Source organism: Natator depressus, chromosome 21 (genome assembly GCF_965152275.1).
Source record: "Natator depressus isolate rNatDep1 chromosome 21, rNatDep2.hap1, whole genome shotgun sequence".
Classification (NCBI taxonomy): Eukaryota; Metazoa; Chordata; order Testudines; family Cheloniidae; genus Natator; species Natator depressus.
The window spans coordinates 8800903-8822066 of NC_134254.1; the positions used below are offsets into that span (position 1 = coordinate 8800903).

General features: G+C 40.2%; 1 protein-coding gene across 1 annotated transcript in view; it reads left to right on the forward strand.

Annotated features, from left to right (window-relative positions):
• Positions 1-21164, forward strand: part of USP49 (ubiquitin specific peptidase 49) — a 58035-nt gene that overhangs the window by 18414 nt on the left and 18457 nt on the right. The window contains exons 2-4 of the mRNA XM_074936446.1: positions 5954-6081; positions 16453-16598; positions 17929-19339. Coding sequence (XP_074792547.1) covers positions 17957-19339 — 1383 coding nt within the window. The 5' untranslated portion in view covers positions 5954-6081; positions 16453-16598; positions 17929-17956. The remainder of the gene's footprint in view (positions 1-5953; positions 6082-16452; positions 16599-17928; positions 19340-21164) is intronic.

Below are 21164 nucleotides of genomic sequence, written 5' to 3' on the forward strand. Positions count from 1 at the left end.
CAACAAAAATACTTCAAAAACAGACTCCAACGAGAGACTGCTGAATTGGAATTAATTTGCAAACTGGATACAATTAACTTAGGCTTGAATAGAGACTGGGAGTGGATGGGTCATTACACAAAGTAAAACTGTTTCCCCTTGTTTATTCTGTCCCCCTACCCCCCACTGTTCCTCAGGCGTTCTTGTCAACTGCTGGAAATGGCCCACCTTGATGATCACTACAAAAGGTTCCCCCCACCCCCACCCCCTGCTCTCCTGCTGGTAATAGCTCACCTTAAGTGATCACTCTCGTTACAGTGTGTATGGTAACGCCCATTGTTTCATGTTCTGTATGTGTATTAATCTCCCCACTGTATTTTCCACTGAATGCATTAGATGAAGTGAGCTGTAGCTCACAAAAGCTTATGCTCAAATAAATTTGTTAGTCTCTAAGGTGCCACAAGTCCTCCTTTTCTTTTTGCGAATACAGACTAACACGGCTGCTACTCTGAAACCTAACAACTTTTTGAGCATGTCATTTATTTGAGCTTTGGAGAGGCTAAGATTTAAAGTCACTAAACATTTAATTTAGTCATTTATTTTGTGAAAATACAATGAACAGGAAATACTAAAAATTGTTCAGCTAAGCTTTAAAGAACTATAAGTTGTAATACAGATGCAGAAGTGATTTAGTCGAGGAGGTAAATCTATGTCCTCCTGCCAGTCATGGGTTAATCTGTAATCAGACCAAGATTGTAAGGAGGTCTGTTTATTTTAATTAGTTAAGAATTACAAGTACACCATGAACTGAATATCTGTCTCACAATTTTTTTTCTTTTGAGAAAATATGGCATTCATGATGAAATAAAGAATGAAAATAACTGGCAACTATTTTTTTAAAAAGGCAGGCTGAAAATATGAAACTGTAATACTCTGCTTTTCCCCTTGTTTTTTTTGTATACGCCAAGATTTGCTCATACATTTCGTTTTTCTCCCTGGGTAGTAGGTTGAAGGAAACCTAATATATGAGTTTGGAGTAATAGGGAAGAAAGAGCACATTTAGTGGGTGAGAAAATTTTTCTTTGGCTACTCAAAAATGTGTTTAGTGAAACCCTTTCCCCGTGATGCTGCCTTATGAACAGCTGCTTGTTGATGGTGGGACTGTGACATCACAATCAAATAACCTCTTTGCCTTTCCTCCTCTTATTTCTTCTCCAGTTTACCAGTCACCTGATGACAAATTAACTGAGTCGGTGAGCTCTAAACCTCTGACTGAGATCATCTGTTAAAATGACAGACACTACAGAATCAGATCTCAACTGATTTTAAATTGTTCAAGGAGACCAATTGCCTGTGGTGTCATATCCGAGACAAAGCTCTCAATCCCCGCCTTCTGCCTATAGAATCACAAATATCTAGGTGTATTATTGAGGGGGATTGTGTATTTCTCAGAGACATCTGGTATAAGCCTTCAGAGAGGATTCCGGCCAGGCTAAGATGGACCCATAGTATGCAAGCTAGGAAAACCCTATTGTCAGGCAGTCTGGAACAACAACAGGTCTGAACAAGCGAAATTGTATTACTTTCTGCCTACCAGAAAATCTGCTGATAGGGATGCAAAAATTCTTTGTGCGTTGACTGTCCAGCCTGCCAGACCTGAGGTTTAGAATGAAAGCTGGCCTGCTGCCTCAGTTTCCTTGTAAATACCACTGAGAAGCAATTACATTTTATTTTACATTTTGGGACAGTGCGAGTAAGCCATATACATTCTCGCTTAAGTGGGGCACAATGGGTGAACAGAGCAAAAGGAGGAATTTAGCGAAGTGCCAGGCAAATCTCTGTTTTTCTACTTTTTTATGTTAATTAGAAAACTGTGGAGGGGCCTTGGGTCAGGCATAGCAGTAGGTTCACTCAGGATTTTTAAGTGCGGGTCAGATCAGATCAGAAGCCTCCCATAGAGTGAGGAGATGTACAAAATCCATATAATATAGTTTTTTACAAGCTTTATACAAATAATAATACATGGGGATGATGATGTTGGAGAAAACATTTTGAAATCCAGGTTGTCCTTGGACAAGTTGTCTCAGTCATTTTCCTGTCATTTTCTTTTCCTTCATTTGGCAATTAACAACAGTATTTCTTTTTAAAAACTCTTAGAGGATGTAAAAGAAGCCCGTGTTTTGATTTTTTTTTTCCTCTAAGGGGTTTAAAAGAGAAATACCATTATTTATTGGTAAGTGAAGCAAAAAAAGATGGAAAAACGACTTAGATTACTGAGGATTTGTATTCTGATGTTTTAATCTCTAATGTGTCTCAAACAACATGTACTGAAGAAGCCTTTGAAACCTATTTCTGTTTAAGTACACCAAAATGTGACTCAGAAATCCTTTACATATATCTAATACTGTAACTAAGTCTAATATGGATGGCTGGTTATTCATTGTGGCTGTGAAAACAATGAAACCACAATCTGATAGTTTGTGATGGGGGATGTTGTTGTTATATATTATTTTTTAAAATAAGTGAGTTGTTGGTCCTGGCATGCTTATTTGGGTTATTAACTGACTGTTTATTTTATATGTTGTGTCAGCTGTGATGTTATTTTAGGAGATTAGTTAATAGTCTTTTTAAGATTTTGCCAAGATGAATGTGAATTAAAATGAAGGAGGAAAAGCAGAAGAAAACTGGCCATAATTTACCAAATCCTCACTGTCTAGTATAATTCATCTTTTGTGTCTGTTGTGAGGAGATTCTTGAAGAGAATGTTGGCCTGCTTGTATGTATGAGGGCTGTTAAATTGAACCAGTTGAATGTGTGATCAGCACTGAGAGAATTCTCTGTGATCTAGCTATAAAACATACTTCTGAGACGTTTGTTTCTTATAACTCTTACATATACATATTTTAATACTACAGTAGGAAGTAATTATCTGTTATAACAGTTATTAAGGGATGAGTTAAAACACTTTCTGCAGTAGATCAAAACGTGTGGCATTCAAGGTTGTTGTTGTTGTCTTTAAAGTGTTTCCAGTACTGGAAAATAGTTCAGTCATCCTGTTAATGAATATTATTGACAAAACAGCCAGAGGGATTCTGTTCAAATTATTCTTAGAAAAAGTGCCTGTGAAATCCAGAAGTATTTTTAACATAATGTCTGAGCTATGAGAATTAACTTCAGCTTTGAATCTATGCTTTACAGAGCAGATGATAGGAAATGCAATCGTTGATATCTACATATGTATATATTTAAAAATCTATCTTCCATCTTTAAGATGTTGGTTTCTGCATTCTTAAAACATCTGTATATTTTCTGTTGAAATATAGTAGGCCGTGATTAAAAAGTGCAGAGTATCAAGGAAAATGGCACAATGCAGAAATACAACATGGCTCATTTTGTTTAATTTCTGCAGCACTTTACTATTTGTAAGGCTTTTTGTTCACCAGGATTTCCATTAAGAATTTAGATCCTGACCTTGTAAACACTTAGGGACATTCTTAATTTTATCAAACTCATATATTTGTAGGATTGGGGCATTAGTAAATGCAGAGGGAGGCAGAAAGTTATATCTTTCAGTCTGCACCCTGAAAGTTTGGAGAATGTGGGAAAGTAAAAACTGGGGGGCAGATCTTTAGCTGATGTAAATTGGCATAGTTCCACTGACTTTTCTTTAGTGCAGTGACACCAATTTACACAACATGATGTTCTGGCCCTGTCTGTTTTGGTAGTTACAATTTTGGTGTGTAAGGGAAGAAAATGTGTAGACAACTTAAAGCTCTTAGGGGTAGGGACTGTCTTTTTGTTCTGTGTTTGGACAGCACCTACTACAGTGGGGTCCTGGGCCATGACTGGGGTCTCCTACATGTTACAATAATACAAACTACAATTATTAAAGAATGGTGCGGTTTCTACACTGGGGGACTTCTCGAGAAACCTTGTTTGTGAATCAGGATCTGTGATGATGTTGGCATAGGTTATGGAAATAGAAAACACTGAATTTATACATTCTAAAACCTGGTTGCTGTTATTTTGAGAGCCACAATTATTTCTTTGTATTGTACAGCTAGATTTAAAACAAAAAAATATTCTAACTCAAAGCACTTTTCCATATCAGATTTTGGTCATTTATCTCTTTTTGAAGTCACTCAAGGTTTATACAGGGTAACTAATAGCAGAATTTTGTGCCTTGACTTTACGCCTTTAATCCCAATGATGGAGATTATAGGAAACAAGAGAAATGTTTGTATTTAATACTTACTAAGTATATCTGTGTGTACATTTCACACATGCAGACTACTCTGACATGATTCTCAACTTGATGTTGATTTAAAAAACAAAACATCTTAGAAGCCTATTAAAATTAATGGAAAAGGTTTTATTTATGTGAGTAAAAAACAGTTATAAATTCTAAACTGCCATAAAATGAGAATTACACAGCATTCCAATAATTCAATATAACATCCACGGTTGATGCTCAGTTAACTTAAGCATTTTCAAGGACCTTCGGAACCTGTAATGGTGGTTTTTCACATTTTATACTTTCTTGGTAACCCTGTTAAAACAAAGGTACTGGTTCACTCCATGATCATATAGCATTGGGGAAACCCAGTTTCTCAACAGCCATTCTCAAAGTTGGTGAGTTCAAAGTTTGATCATCCCATTAAAATGTAGCTATTTTGTGAGCAAATCTTGATTAATTTTTTACTCATCCACTACTTAGGTAAAAGTCAATGGGAGCTTGACTGACTGAATAAGGACCTCCAAATTTGACTGTCAGTGTGTTAAGTACTTGAAACAGAAAATATTATTTTTAGGGTGAATCAAAATTTTGAGCCAGTGAACCTTGAGGGGGAATCCCTTTCTAAACAAACTTCTAGACTTGTGTGATCTTTTCACTGCATTGAAGGTTGCTTCCCAAAGCTCTGTAATTTGAGACTCTTATATAGAGAAAAATTACCTAGCTCATTAGTTCGAGTCAGAATAATTACTTGAAGGTTTAACAGGTGTAACGATCAAAACCTTGCTTAGCAGCCAGAGTTCTACCTCATGGCTCACTGGGTTCAACAGTCTGAGTTAAATGAAAAATAGAAAGTTAATATGGAGGCTGTGATACGAACACAATAAAACCCGCATGAAATTCAAAAGTAAGGCTGATTTGTAAGGTTGAATTTTCTGTTAGTTTTCTTACAAAAGTAATATTTGTATGTAATGTGGTATAGAGAAGGATAGTTACTTTTTCCTTCACAGAATGGTAGAAAATGGTAGAAAACTAATTAGAAAACTTGTAATATTGAGTCTGAGCACAAAAAATCAGACTGTATCCATGACCCTTTCCTCTCATAATAGAGTTGTGTATGCTTGATAGAATGTTGTGTTGTGGTTTTTGTTTCCTCCCCCAAATCCCTCGTAGGGTAGTTACTGCAGATGTGGTAGAAGGGAGGAGTTAAAGTGGAGATATGAACCTGGCATTTCGTTATGAAGGGAGTGAGATGCATGATGAGCCTGATAACTGGTATGAGTGCGTTTGGTAGCAGTGAGCCTCTTGCTTTAAGAGTCCAGCCTTATGGATCTTTGAGTCTTACCTATAAAGTAAGCTCCAACATAGCTGATGAATGCATTTATCTTGAAGGGTCACAGTCTCAGAGAGAGGCATCCCCCGAGATAGCCAGGTTCCAGCCTATTAAAGGCCTAGAAGATCTGAAAGGTGGTGATTTCTCCAGCAAAAGAAAGGAGCAGGGACAAGTCCGCAGTTTGGTCTTCAGATTTGGGAAGAAATTCAGCTCTGTTGTAAGCAATAAATGGGAGTTGTGCCTGTATCTATTTGGCTCTGTCTCTACTGCAACAAGAAGCAGCATGGAGAAGTAAGTCATCTAAAAATAATTTAACAGCCTCATAAGATAATATCATGAGTAGTTTCTGCCATGAAAAAAAAGGCCTCAATGACCTAGCCATATCACGTTCTTTCTCTTCCCCACAGGAAGTTGGCATGGATTGCTGTTGGTTTTATTGGCCCATCCTCTGACTGATCAGACTTGGAACTCTTCGGTCCCTCTGGTATTCTCCAGATCCTAATGGACAGTTGAGTTAGACTCCAGCTATGGCAAAGTGAGTTAATCAGATATTCAATCAGCTAAAAGAACAGGCTCATTTTTGCATGAATTTCTTCTCTAAAATGGAAGGGCAGTCTAGTTAATATTTAGTTCCAGGGACAATTCCAGGGCTACCTCCACCTTTTGGTACCTACATTTATTTCTCTACCTTCCAAAACCATTTTTAATCCTCGGTTTTGCATTATGAAAGGAGATGTGTATGATTGAGTACAGATCGTAGGCTCTTTAAGCTAAAGAACTTAATTAAAAAGTTCAGAAATTGATCCTGAACTAGTGGTAACATTTTGCATGGCCCTAAAGAAGATCTGAGTTCGATTTCAGGTCTGAATGTCCCTCTTGGAAGGTGTTCTGCAAGAGCAGTACATTCAGGCCTCATTGACGCGAGAAGGGGTTGTTGATATAGCAATACTGGCAAGCCCTCCTAGTGGAAATGCATCTTATACCAGCAAAATTGTTCTTTTGCTGGCATAGCTGATACTAGTTCGTGGAACAAAGTAAGCTTTATTGGAAAACAGACTTTTTTGCCAGTATAACTGCATCTACACTGGAGCTTTTGCCATCACAGCTTTGTCAGTTGGGGGTGGGGCGGGGGTGTTATTTTGTTCACACTCCTAATCACTATAGTTACGCTTGCAAAACTTTTAAGTGTAGAGGCTTCAGTGTGCATTTTCATTACGTTAACAGCAACTTTTGGCTAAGCAGGCAGCACTGATGGGCTCCAGTGGGGATTTAAAGAAGGTGTGGAGAAAATCTTTGGGACTCTAAGGCCTGGTCTATACTGGGGCGGGCGGGCATCTAAGTTACGCTACTTACTTAGAAGTCAACGTACGTAGATCCGGTGTCTTCACTGCAGTAAGTCAATGGCTGACGCTCCCCCGTTGACTCCGCCTGCACACCTCACCCTGGTGGAGTACCGGAGTGCGCTCGGTGGTAGATTTTTCGCATCTAGACTAGATGTGATAAATCGACCCCCACTGGATCGATCGCTGCCCGTCGATCCAGCGGGTAATGTAGACCATCCCTAAGGGATGAAGAGGCCCCCCTGTGTATGGTGTCTAGGAGCCTGAAATTAAATGAGGATTCAGGTCCTGACTGCAGGCATGATATACTGTTGATAAGCTAGCTGACAAGCGGGGAAAAGTCAGGCTGGTACTTTGCATGGCCACAAATATTTTAAATCTGTAATTTCAGCATCAAAAACTCATAAAGTCAACCGAGCAGTGTCATAGCCATGGGGAAAAGGACTATAATCCTGGTGAAGAGGATTCAGCCACACAGGGAATCTCTTAAAGAGTAACAGATGCCTTGTGGAAAACCCTGATAACAATTACCCTTCAGAATAATTCTTCCTGTGTAACATGTCTTCTGGGATTTTTTTCTTCCCTCAGTAGGGATCTTGAACAAAAAAACAGGATCTTTGTTTTAAGCATTCATCTGCTCCTGCTGCTGTTTCCCTACAGGAGCAGATCAATTCTTAAATATCCTGTTTTAATGCAAATATTCCTGTCTGTAAAGGAAATAAGAGAATTACATAATTTTTGGTGAGACCATTCTTATGTATCATAAGATGTCAGAGTCTTTCTTTGAAAAATGGACATAGCTCTAAAAGGGTGTCTGGAACAATAGAGATTGGTTAGCAGAGGGACAGCAATGCAAAATGTGGTGTGCTCAACCTTTAAGAGGGCTATATTGAAATGGGTTTGAGAGCTAAAGGAATCCGCCTTTTCTGTTTGCCTTTGTGTGATTATTTTCAACCCATAAACTGTCAGCTAAGTTCCTGGTGGATATCAACTTTGGCCCATAAGATAGCAGCTGTTTCAGCAGGAAAAGATGTGTTATGATATTGTACACTTAGAAGACAAGGTTTCAAACGTAAGCATTTATGAGCTTGTGTTTTAGAGGCGTGACCTTTTGTTCCATGAAGACACGAGGATTTTTTAAAGCTCCAAATTTATTCTAGCATAACAAAAACAGTTAGAATTGTGTAGTGCCTTCCTCATGTATAAAATAATTTCAGAGACAGCAATCCTTTTCTTAAAGTACTCTCAGCTTCCAGAGTCTAAGGAAAAAAGAGATGCTTTTCATTTTTGTCCCTCATCCGACGCGACACAATCTGCTAAAAGCTTTCTATGGCTCATAAGCCTGTCATTTGCCTAAAGGGGCACACAGGTCATGTTTTTACTAAAGTGGAAATTATCAGACTCGGGGGGTATTTAACTGAATTCAGCCCTTTTTGAGTCTGTGTAGTTCCTAGAATCTTATGACTTAATAACTTGTCTGGTGCTGTAATATACATATACACTACCTGCATGAAATCAGTTAACAGTCAATTAGCTGCACACCTGAAGAATGGAAGTTGAGAGTGAGGAAGAGGAGGTAAATGTGTTTGGTCATTTATCTTTTAGTCCCCCAAAATCTGGTGGACTTTTCCCCCCTGGTTGTAGGTTCACAGGGTCTCAGTATCTCTGTTGAGAATCTCTGTTCATATTTCTGAATGGAATCAGAATGATTATTCAGGAGGCTCAACAGTGGAAGTTATTTATCTTGTCAGTGTGAGGCAGGTTTTATCTCTATATCTCCATCCATCCTTCTCAAAAATATCTGCACTTTTCAGGGCAGGAGCACTATTCCCAGTGTCCAGCTGTGCCTTTTCAGATAGAATTTGAGTCCATCCTTAGAGCCTTACTATGTCCCTTTCTTTATTGGAATAACTGTGGGTTTGGGGGTTTTTTTAGACTCAGTTTAATATTGATTTGTAATTGAATGAAAAGCACCCAGAATTCCAGTATCCACCCACAGCCCCTTCACTTTTAGCTTCTTTCATCCTGGTTTGTATGAATGGCTAAATTCTACAGAGGCCATATTACTAACCTGAAATTCTCAGGTGGAAGTCAAATTAAATAGGATTTTTTTTTAACACTTCCACACTTCCCCCCACCCCCATTTTGCAATGGCCACCTTTATTTGAAAATTCTAAGATACCAGCTTTCAGCCCAGAGCAAATTTTTACAGCACAATACTAACTCCCAGAAATTGTTTAACACCAACATGGTTATAATGAACTCCTTTGAGTTAATAAAATAGAGCTTGTTGTGGAAGTTGGCATTAAGGTTGAGTTTTAGTTCATCGCTCTTGTGTTTATGGTTCTAAACTTAAGCTGACTCTTGAAAGCAGAAAGATGTGCATTAGGCCCTGAGATTTGCTAAAGTGTTTTGTACATTGAAATACAGAGGTAAGATAACACTTGCATGAGTTTGTTGCAACTCAGAAAGAATAAACAGAGAGCACTAGTCATCTTGAGGGCCTCTTTGTGTGTGTTATTAGCAAAGTATGTTTCAGAATTGAGCAAGTACTAGGGGTCTGAGTTTTATTTACCAGGCTTCTTTGGTGTTTTTCTATTCTGAGTTACAGCAGCTATTTAATTCTCTGGTCTGATTGCCCTTCCCCTTTCAAAGATGCAGTATATTCACAATCTTTTGATGCTTTTGCTAATGCTTTTTCTTTTCTTTTCTTTTTATTTTTTATTTCTTTGGCAGTTGTATTAATTTGCCTCCAGGCCATTTACTTGAGAATTTGTCATCTTGAATAGAGAGAATCCAGCAATCATTGAACATAGAGCAGACAGCTTTTGAGAAAATATGCTTTAGGTACAGACTAAAAAATTGCTAAGATTGTTACTACTTGTTAGAGATGGGATTTGAAAGCTTACGAATAGCAAGTAAGAGTCTAACTGGGAGAATGGATTTCTGTGTCAAGTGACTACTCCATGGAGAAAGAAAAGCTGAAAAAAGTGCTTGGTTTTTAACTGAGCAGCCATGTACTATGAGTCAGCAGATGATTCTGGTGGCCAGTACACCAGTAATGTACCTGACTGACTATGAACCAGGTAGATGGCTTTTTTTTTTTTTTTTAAAGCTCATGTCCATCCCAACTTGTCCAGAAGAACAGGTCAGACCAATGTCAGGGTAATGAGGATTGCAGAAATGAGAACACACCTAACAGCAATCCCGTGGTGTATTCTTGTTCATGCAGTTAAGTTACACTTGGACATTAGGGGGTGCAAGTAAGTTTAAGGCTGGAGGAGAAAAAAATGAAGCAGAATTGTATTGCCCAAACTATAGTACTAAAAGTAAATATAAATTAGTGCAATAGAAAAGTCTAATTTGCTATAAATACCAACAAGTGAACTGCACTCATGAACACACGCAAATGCCTTAAGCACAATAATTCACTAAAGAAAACAGTCTAGATCAATTTCACTTGTAAAATGACTAACAGAAACACCATCTCAGAGAGCCTGGCGTTTTTAGGAAACACCCTCCTGCAGCATTTTCCTATGAATAATGAAATAAAACCAAGCAGTCCGGTCAACAGAGTTAAAACAATAAGAATATATTGGCTCACTTTCCTTCAAGAAAAGAAACATGTTACTCTATTGCATTTTACAGGAGGCTATCACAAAACTCATCCTTCCTGCTCTGTTTCATTTCCTTTGCAGCAGAGAACAAACAGAATGGGTATGCTTCTCAGTTTGCCAATTACCATTTTAACTGTGAGACGTTTGATAGCTACATGCCCAGTTTTGACAGAATGATAGATTCAGACGTTCAGTATCCATGTACAGTCATAGACGCTCGGCCATTGTATGTGATCCTTGCAAAAGGATTGGTTAAACAGTCGGCACGCAATTTTAGACACGTTTCTCTCTTTTCTCCCTATTGTCAGCTCCAGTTTGAGAACCTCTGAACGTACGCAGCAGAGGGAAAATTCTGCCGTATAAGACTAAGACTGCATGTTTGAAAAGTAGGCTCCAGTATCAAAGTAAAGGGACAAATTAAAAAAATTTCCATCAGAATTTTAAAATTAGCTGGCCTAATTAGACTCAAATTGAGCCTTGTTTTTCTATTGTTGGTAGGATTCAAACATGTATCCCCTCCCCGCATTTATTTAAAACAAAAACAAAAAAAAACCCTTAAGTCAGTATTAATGTAACTCCAGCTCACAGTAGAAGGTGTCTACAACAGCAAAGCTGCCACTACTCTTTTTTCCTCTTGCCAGTTTCAGTAGGTGGACTAAATCAATGAAAGGGCCATTGAGGGTGATCTTTCCTCCCACCATTAAAGGTGGTCTCCAGGTTGTGGATGAGGGACTTTGGTAGGTTGGTGTAGAGGAACCTTGCTGCTCCCTGCTCAGTACCTTTCCCATGAATAAATGGAGAACTTTCAGTTTCCAGGGCTGTCAGTCCAACACTCCTCATCATTGCTGAATGTTTCTCTCACACACATAAGTTAAAAACAAAACTGTGGCCATTGCCAAATCTTTATAGATTTCTTCAATCTGTTTCCAAATATGTGACACAAACAGGAAAGGTACAATACAGAGGATAATAATATAGCCACATGTTCATTTATAAAAACTTCTTACATCTAGTCGCTGAAAAATACTTCTCAGATAGTCAGTAAATACTGTTAGAGCAAAACATGGCTAAATGGCTTCATGTTTTTGTATGCTTTAGTGTTACGAGTTAAAGAAACTTTGTTCATTTCCTGCCCTAAATGACCACAAAACATTGCTGTCATGTTCTACCCAGAGGTTGCTGTATTTCAGTGGTGGGTGAAGTTTTTGTCCTTTTAAAAATGCATCAGCAATATCCTGCTCACTCTACATTAACTGTCCATGCTAGTAAGCATTATGGACTGGACAATAAAGGTGAGATCCTTCCCCCTGCTCTCGCCCTTTACAGTGGAGTAGTGTGGTAGGAGTCCCTTGGTGCAGGCACTGTGGAAGACAGCTATAAGGCAGCCTCACACAGAACCTCTCACAAGCCCCAGCCTGGAGGGTGGATTGTTGGGGGTGAGACACAACACTAAATGCTACAGCACTGGGGAGGTAGGGAAGCCCAGGAAGGCTTCTGTAACTTAGATGGGCCACGAGCTTAGGGTGTGTGCTCTCCAAGCCCTGGGACAGCTCAGGGTTAGTATAGAGCAGGGGTGAGCAGACTACAGCCTGGGGGCTGGATCCGGCCCTTCAGACATTTTAATCAGGCCCTTGAGCTCCCGCCGAGGAGCAGGGTCTAGGGCTTGCCCCGCTCCAGCTCTCCAACTGGGGAGCAGGGTCGGGGGCTTGCCCCACTCCATGTGCACTGTGGCTCCGCACGGCTCCCAGAAGCAGCAGCATGTTCCCCCCTCTCCGGCTCCTATGCATAGGGGCAGCCAAGGGGCTCCGCATGCTGTCCCCACCCTAAGCACCAACCCCTCAGCTCCCATTGGTGCAGGGGTGGCACCTGTGACAGGGCAGCATGCAGAGCCGCCTAGCCATGCCTCCACATAGGAGCCTGAGGGGGGACATGCCGCTGCTTCTGGGAGCTGCGTGAGGTAAGCGCCGCCCGGAGACTGCACCCCTGACCACCTCCCATGCCCACACCCTCACCCCCAGCCCTGATCCCCCTCCTGCCCTCCAAACCCGTTGGTCCCAGCCCGGAGCACTCTCCTTCACCCCAAACCCTCATCCCCAGCCCCACCCCCGAGCCCGCACCCCCAGCCAGAGCCCTCACTCCCCCCTCTCCCGCACCCCTGCCCTAGCCCGGAGCCCACTTCCACACACTGAACTCCTCATTTCTGGCCCTGCCACAGAGCCCACACCCCCAGCCAGAGCCCTTAACCCCTCCCGCACCCCAACCCCAATTTCGTGAGCATACATGGCCCGTCATACAATTTCCATACCCATATGTGGCCCTTGGGCCAAAAAGTTTGCCCACCCCTGGTATAGAGCGACTGAAAAAGTGGCTTAAAGCCACCTTAGCCCCTTTTTCCCTGGGACTGTGGGTTTCGTGCTATGCTTCTTAGAGATGCAGCAGAGAATCTCACTCCAGGTAAATTACGGGGTTAGGAGGACCCATGTAAGTAAGGAAAGTGGGATTTGGCACCAGTTTTAAGCACTATGGGATCCTTGTAGATTATAGTTGCTCAAACAACAGTTCATGGAACCCTTGCTGGTGGTGCACCAGAGAGCTGGCTAGTTGAGTGGTGCTGGCTCTTTCTTTATTTCCATCTGTTTAATGTATTTTTTAGCTGTATTTTAATGAAGTTTAGCACTTCCCCTAGTATCATATCTCCATCCAGAGCAATCACTGCTCCTCAGCTATTCATGAGGCAGGAAAATAGCCCAAGCAGTCAGCAACTAGCAGAGGAGGTGTCTCTGAGATAGTGTTTGTTAAAATGAGATCCACAGCATGGAAAAGTTTGAGATGTCCCATGCTAGATAAAAGGTGCCCATAAAACTAAGTTACTGTAATCTCAACAAAAAAGAGCTAACTCGCTTTTTGTTCTAAGTGGTTAAGAAAACATGCTAGGATGTTAACTTTCTGGTATTAAAACAGTCGTTATTCAGTTTATACTAGGCCTACTTATTCAACCATATGACTTAATGTTTGAGAGTTGTGACATTTTAAATTACTTCAGCTCTCTACAGGCTTTGCAATAAGATTAATTATTTTTCCCTGGAACTATTTGCATCTTCCAGTTTTCTTCTCTTTTTTGTGTTCCTTTAGCTCTGCTCTTTATTTTTCCCCATTACTTTGGTCCATGTTGACTTCACCCTCTCCTCTGAAGTAGGAAGTAGCTGGCAGTTGTTTGTAATAGTTGCATAAAAACAGACACGGGCTGACCTCTGTCTTCAGTTGTGTGCATACAGCTCTTGCTAACTTCATTAATGAGAGTTACCTGCATGTGTCTGTGGGCGAGAACAGGAGCCCCAGACATTGGTGGGTCCCTTCATTACACTTGTTGCTGAGAAACTCATACTTTGAGAACTCAGACCTCAGGAGGAGCATGGCTAACATGAGTCAATAATTCATGGTCTGCTCTGAAGAGGGGATTTGACTGCTTCTAGGAAGCAGTTGAAGCTCAGATTATAGTATCTGGCAAGTCTAAATTGCTTTTGGAGATGGGGAGGGCATGTTTAGTGAGCAATGCAGACGTTTCAGACACCCCAGCTGGCTATGCAGACTGCTTTTTAGTTTTGACATGAAAACCAATGTGGTGGAAGGGGGAAAGATTTCATTTGGTGACAGACGCTGAAGGAGGAGTAAACCTGAAAGATGATGTATGTTTAAGTAGTTTTGAGTAAATAAAAACTGTTCCTTTGTTGTCACTTCCAGAGCAGTTACATATAATTGGTGTATGCTCCTAGGCCTGCACTCGCAAGAAAATGTGCTATATAAGGAGAAAGGAGGTTGTAATATTACATGCAAAGTTGAGAATATCTGTGTGCCCTGAATAACTGCATCTAGCTCTCCAAATGCCTATTTTGCTAAGTGACCACGATTTTAAAAGAATAAAATTATTTTAATAGCAGGAAATCTTACTAGTCCACACAGGAAAAATAAAAGAAACTGTCAAATGCATCCGATGAAGTGAGCTGTAGCTCACGAAAGCTTATGCTCAAATAAATTTGTTAGTCTCTAAGGTGCCACAAGTCCTCCTTTTCTTTTTGCGGATACAGACTAACACGGCTGCTACTCTGAAAACTGTCAAAGGCCTTGTAATTCAAACACGGACAGCATGTTTTTATTGTTAAACACTATAGTATGATGCTGTATCTTATTTGTGGCTACATTTTTGTTTTGTTTTTTGTTTTTGTTTAAAACCAACAACCTACTGGGATTTCTTGGTTTCTTGGAAAATTGGGGTAATTTTTAAGCCTTTTAAGAATACTGTCTTTTTGAAACCGGTGAAGGAAGCACTTCACTGCTGTTTATAATAAGAAATTCTAGACACTGTTTGAAACAAATTTATTTTGGTTGTAAGGAGCAGTTCTGGGCACCTTTGTGAGGCTTAAGGGTTAAATTCTCAACACTGTCGCATATGGCAGTGAGCAGAATTGCAGATGTTGATGATGCAACATAATTAGTATTCTTTTATGTAAATGAAGGTTGTCAATGTTACCATAGTGTCTACTTTCTTTCGAGCTGGAATCAATGCCACTTAGTCTCACCAAGACTAGACCGGATTATTCCACAATTTTCAGACAAGATTTGAGAGGGAAGAGAAGGAAGGAAAGAAAGGCAGAAAGAGAAAGTGGTGGTGGTGGTGGTGGTGGTGGTGGGGAACAGTTTGAACTTATTTATAAATAGACCATTCCCATTCTTTGTTTTTCATTTTATTTCTAAAAGTGCCTTACCAGTTATTTGGCATGTGGGAATGAACTAGCGCAGCCCAAGTAAAAGGCACAGTTAAATCCAGAGCTGTTTTAAACAGCCAGGGGAAAAAAAAAGTTACTCTGATGTTTAAGTATCTCTGTTGCAGAGACATACAGATTCTAAAGATGCCACTTGTATTGCTGTTTTCAAATAGAGGAGAACAAAAGATGGAGTGGAAAAGGTTTAACTTCCTCTGAAATCTTCCATCCTTAATATGGTGGTGCTAATAGTAAAGTTTAAATTAAACTTGCATAATAAATTTAAGAGACCCTAGGGCGTATTTTCATGGAGTTGTCAAATGTGCAGTCTGCATACTATTTGTAGTTGGCTGTTACAGTGCTCATCTTAAATGTCCTGGAAAGTATGCTATTTCCTTGCATTTCAACTGTATTCCCCATAAAATAGCATTCCGAATTTTGAAATAAGGCTTTCTGCATGCCAGTTCTGTAACTGTGTTTTGAATGGTATGATGACAGTCTGTAACCATGTTGTGTATATTGCTAGTCTCGCTGGATATTATTACTTTGTGTTGTATTGAGGTACTGTGATCACACAATGTGTGTATGAGGTGAGATCGACTTTTCTTCATTATTACAATAAATAACAAACCTCTTTCTGTCTTAACCTTTCCTCCTCCATTATGGACAGAATGCATTTCACAATCTCCCGCACCCCCCCTCTTTTTCCCATTACGCTTGTTTTATTTTAATATCATCTACATTTGACAGCTCTCCATTTATACATTTTTATTGTGAAAAACATATAGAAAACGGAGAGTTTTTCCTACTGCATAGCCAAAATTAAAGTGGTCACAAGAGGTGTATAAGTTTGCTTAGTTTTCCTGTTGAGATTTTACTATGCCGTATGGTAGGTTATCCACTATGGAAAAACTTTTGAAGAAAAGGCTATGTGTGTGATCAGCAGATTTATTGATAATCAGAAAAATGAAATTCTGGAGTACCCTTTTCCATTTGACATTTTGTCACAACCGAGTATTTGGGTTATTAGATGCATTAATGTCATGACTTCCAGCTAATTCTGTTCCGTGTTATGAATACATTCTCTGCGGTAGCTCTTCCCATTGAGGGGATTAATCATGTTCTAAAGCAGCCCTACTATGTTGTTTTTAGTTTGTTTACATGTATCACAGGAATATTCTCTTTCTAGGGCTTTGAAGCTGTGCTGCTTTGTGATGAAGACCTAAGTAGTAATTAAATTCCTGAAGAACTGCCAAGTCTCCTATTGGCTGAAATGGGGATGTTCCAGGCTCTGATCACTGAGTTGCGAAAAAAAGAATGTTTAAAGATGACACAGTGAGTAGTGAATCGTATGTATGTATGTATCTGGCTGACACGTCTTCATCCCAATTTTTCTCCATTTGTGTCCGATCACTGACTGGATTATACAAAAGAAACCATTTTACTAGCATGAAGAACTCTCTGTGGTTATGTTATTTGTAGAACATAACTGAATCATTTATAAAACATATAGATGTAGAAGACACAACTGGAAGCATGTGGTTCTTTAGTATTCCAGTATCCCTGCTTTGCACTTTATTTAAAAATAGAGTAACTTGGTTGTCTTTTCTTTTGTGTGCAGACATACTCAATTGTGCATTATGGCAGAATGCACAAGTGAAAAATCCTGGAATGTATTTTCTACCTGCAGTTTCTGTGCAAGGCTGTAATATGCAAACAACTTTTTAAAAACAAATATATTGGCCTTAGTTTAGAAGTATAGAGGCAAATCTTTAGCTGATGTAAATTGTTGTAGCCCCATTGAAGTCAATAGTGCTATGACAGTTGCACCAGCTGAAGATTTATCCAATTGTTTTTGTAGGGTGAGTCTGTGACTCATATTGCTTGCAAGTCTTCCTTTAAATTAAAGGTTTGCTGAGGAGAATTCAGTGAAAGAGCCAAAAACCAAACCCATATCTGCTCAAATACAATCACAGACACATGTTGTCATAATATGACTGCATAAACTACATGAGACCTATAAATGCGATGGTTGCATTTCATTTTTTTGTCATGGCTGAATTTTTATATTCAACTTTAGTGAAATATTTGAAACTCTTGCTCCTGCACCCTGCCCAACTCAGAAAAAAATATTACATGGTGGGAAATGAGAGACTTCAAGAGACCAATAGTGTGATATAGCGCCTTTACCTTTCAGGTTTCATTTCAAATATAGTCCAGTTTGGTCATGACAATTATCTGGCATCTGTGTGGCTTTTATGAAAAAAGTTTGTAATCTCAATCAAGTTCCTAGTGGACAGGTATGTCTGTCACAAAAACATCTTCAATATTGGCCTTAAAATGGTCCATCGTAAGAGTGCAGGCTCACTAAGGCATGTTGTCAGCTTGCAGTGGCACTACCTGGGCTGTTGGCAGTAGGTGGATAGTCAGCTTCATTCTTTGGAGTTTGTCAACCCAGTATCTTTCACTGATACTAAAAGTAGCTTTTAAAAATTGCTACCAGAGGTATTTCAGTCTGTGAAAGGAAATACGGTAATTGGAGTTGGTAAGACGTGACACGTCTGTCTTTTTAGGTCTTTTTTTTTTTTTTTAATATCTTTACAAAAGAGACGTGACTTTAAATTTGTCCTGCGGCTCTAAAATCCTTTTCCTTTTGTCTTGCAAGGGTACAGCAGTGGAGCCTTCTGTAAGACATGGATAGATGCAAACATGTCGGGCGGCTACGACTCGCCCAGGACCATTCTATCCTGAATCCCCAGAAGTGGCACTGCAAAGACTGCAACACCACGGAGTCTATATGGGCTTGTCTGAAATGCTCCCACGTGGCCTGTGGAAGGTACATTGAGGAACATGCACTTAAACACTTTGAAGAGACCAAGCATCCCTTGGCTATGGAAGTTAATGATCTGTATGTGTTTTGTTACCTTTGTGAAGACTATGTCTTGAATGATAATCCTGAGGGTGATTTGAAATTGTTAAGAAGCTCGCTCTCTGCTATTAGAAGTCAGAAGCATGATCCATCAGCAAGAAGTGGGAGGACATTGCGATCAATGGCTTTGGGGGAGGATGTGTATAGCCATCAAAGGACCCCTCAGGGACAGCCTCAGATGCTCACTGCTCTCTGGCACAGGCGCCAATCTTTGCTAGCAAAAGCACTGCGGACCTGGTTTGATAAGAGTTCTAGAGGCCGGCTAAAACTAGAACAAAAGAAACAAATGGAGGAACTGGAGAGAAAGAAGGAAGCAGCCAGGCAGAGGCGGCAAGAGATGAAACGGCGACTTTTGGAGGAACTGGCAAACACTCCTCCTAGAAAGAGTGCGAGACTTCTGTCTCACGTTCACAGAGAGAATTTGATTCCAAGGAAGTTTAGAGAGATGGCAGCAAGTTCCCCTACCTCAAGGCGAGTGCAGAGCAGCAGATTCAGACAGTTTTATTCCATCCGGCGTAAGCCCCTAATGACTCCTGGTGTGACTGGCTTAAGGAATCTGGGAAACACATGCTACATGAACTCAATCCTTCAAGTGCTAAGTCACCTCCAGAAGTTCAGAGAATGTTTTTTGACACTTGACCTCTGTGAAACTGAAGAACTCTTAGCCAAAACCGTGAATGGAAAGTCTAGAATGTCTGGCAAGTTGGCAAATGGATCTGCTGCTAATGAGTCGGGGAGGAATGATAAAATGGGGTCATATGGCAGGCAAAGCTTGCCAGCTGGCTTAAATGGTGGGTCCTCAATAAGCAGGAGTTTAGAACTAATACAGCCCAAGGAACCGAGTTCAAAGCACATTTCTCTCTGTCATGAACTGCACACCCTCTTCAGAGTCATGTGGTCTGGGAAGTGGGCATTAGTGTCTCCATTTGCCATGCTGCACTCCGTGTGGAGTTTGATTCCAGCATTTCGAGGTTATGATCAGCAGGACGCTCAGGAATTTCTCTGTGAGCTGTTGGACAAAGTGCAGCAGGAGCTGGAGTCGGAAGGAACGAAGCGCAGGATCCTCATCCCTTTCTCACAGAGGAAGCTCACCAAGCAGGTCCTGAAGGTGGTGAACACCATTTTTCACGGGCAGCTGCTCAGTCAGGTATGCACATAGCTCATCACTGAAACCAGCTGCTGCTTTCAGTGCCAGGGAGCAGAGGTTCTGTTTTCTGTGGAACCACTGGATACTCAACAGGGCTTAGGTAGGTGACCCTAATGAAGATGGAATTCATTGCAGCACTGTATTAGAGCTGTTAAGGATCTGTTGGCATTTCCAGCATATAACCCACATCTAATGGTATCAGAATTTAGCTATATTTTATCACTTTAAGATGACAATTGCACACAGGGTAGACAAGGCCTGAGCCCTAGTGCAAGTTGGTTTTTGTTTTACACAATGTTTTTATACTTAATGTGGCTTTTTTGTTTTGTTTCTGTGCTCAAAAGAGGGGGAGGGGAGTTGTGGGAGAGGGCCAGAGAATCCAGTCTTAGTGTCTCAAAAAGAATAAAGTTTGTTTTAAAATGAATATTTGCAGGCATTTTGAGACTGATCCTGAGAGGTGCTGAGCACCCATAACTCTTGTTGATTTCTGTGAGAGTTGCAAGTGCTATGCATCTCTCAATATCTGGTCCTTTGTGGATGTATTTTCCCCTTGAGTATCTCACGTTACTCCCCAAGGGTCTGATAATAAGAGCTGCTGTGTGTCTTTGCAAGCCCTCAATTACCATTGATGTCAAAGGGCCCTGAAGGTGTTTAGCACTTTGCAAGAGACACTTTGCAGGATTGGGCCATAAAAATGAACACATGACACTATTATTGTTACTACCATTTTTTTTCCCAGCGCTGGTTATCTTGAATTAGCATTAATAGAAACTATTTGCATATTAAAGGAGAATATATATACCCTTTAGTCCTCTATTTAGATATGGGCGTTGGGTTTTCTGGGAAGCAAGGGTTAATTTAAAATCACTGTTCATTTTGAAAGGTGTCTACGGTGCACATACTCTTCATACCCTTTTTTTTAACTAAGTGTTCTGTGTTCAGAAACATCATCCTAGTTGTTTATAACTGTTCAATACATGTCTAGAGTCATAGATGTAGCCACAGTGTTTAAGACTTCTGTATTAACAACTCTTTATGGAGTTATATGCAATGTGTGTGATGGAATATATTTTGAGCCATTTTATTTGTTATGCTTCTCCTACCAAGAGGTTTATTATATATATGTGACAATGCAACTCCCATTTACACATCACATCTTTCATCCAAGGTTCCCCCAGGGTGCTTTACAAACATTCTTTCATTAAGCCTCATATGAGGCTTTACACTTTATGGATGGATAAACTGAGATACACAGCCATGCAGTGTCTTGCCTAAAGTCTCTCACAGCAAGTGACGGAGCTCAAAATAAAACGCAGAAGTCTTCCCTCTCAGTCCCTTGCTTTAACTGCTAGTCATCACTCCCTCTGACCAATTACAGTTGCCCTTCAGTAAGTGAACATACCTCAAGGTCAAGAAATCTTTTTTTTCATAAAGGTCATTTTCCAGCTCGGTAAACTGAGTAGAACCCAGAGTAACAGCAAACCTGCATGAATATACTCTCCTCCCCTTTCTCTCTCTGCATGCCCCTGCCTGCTGCTGCCTTAGTTTTAGTTTTAACTTCGCTGCAATTTGTTATTGGTCAGCACCATTTTGCAGGACATGAGGAACAGTGTGCATTTGAGCTCCCTCCTCCACACTACCAGAGCAGAGCATGAGTGATTTCATAGGGCTAGTGCATGAAACAGGAACTGAAACTGACCATAACAACGAAAGTGAGTATAGATGGTATTCTTGAATCCACAAGTGAACAAACAGAAGAAATGGTGAGAATTGGGCCCTAAATGTTAACATGAATTCTTTGTATTGTTATGAGCTGGGTGAAACC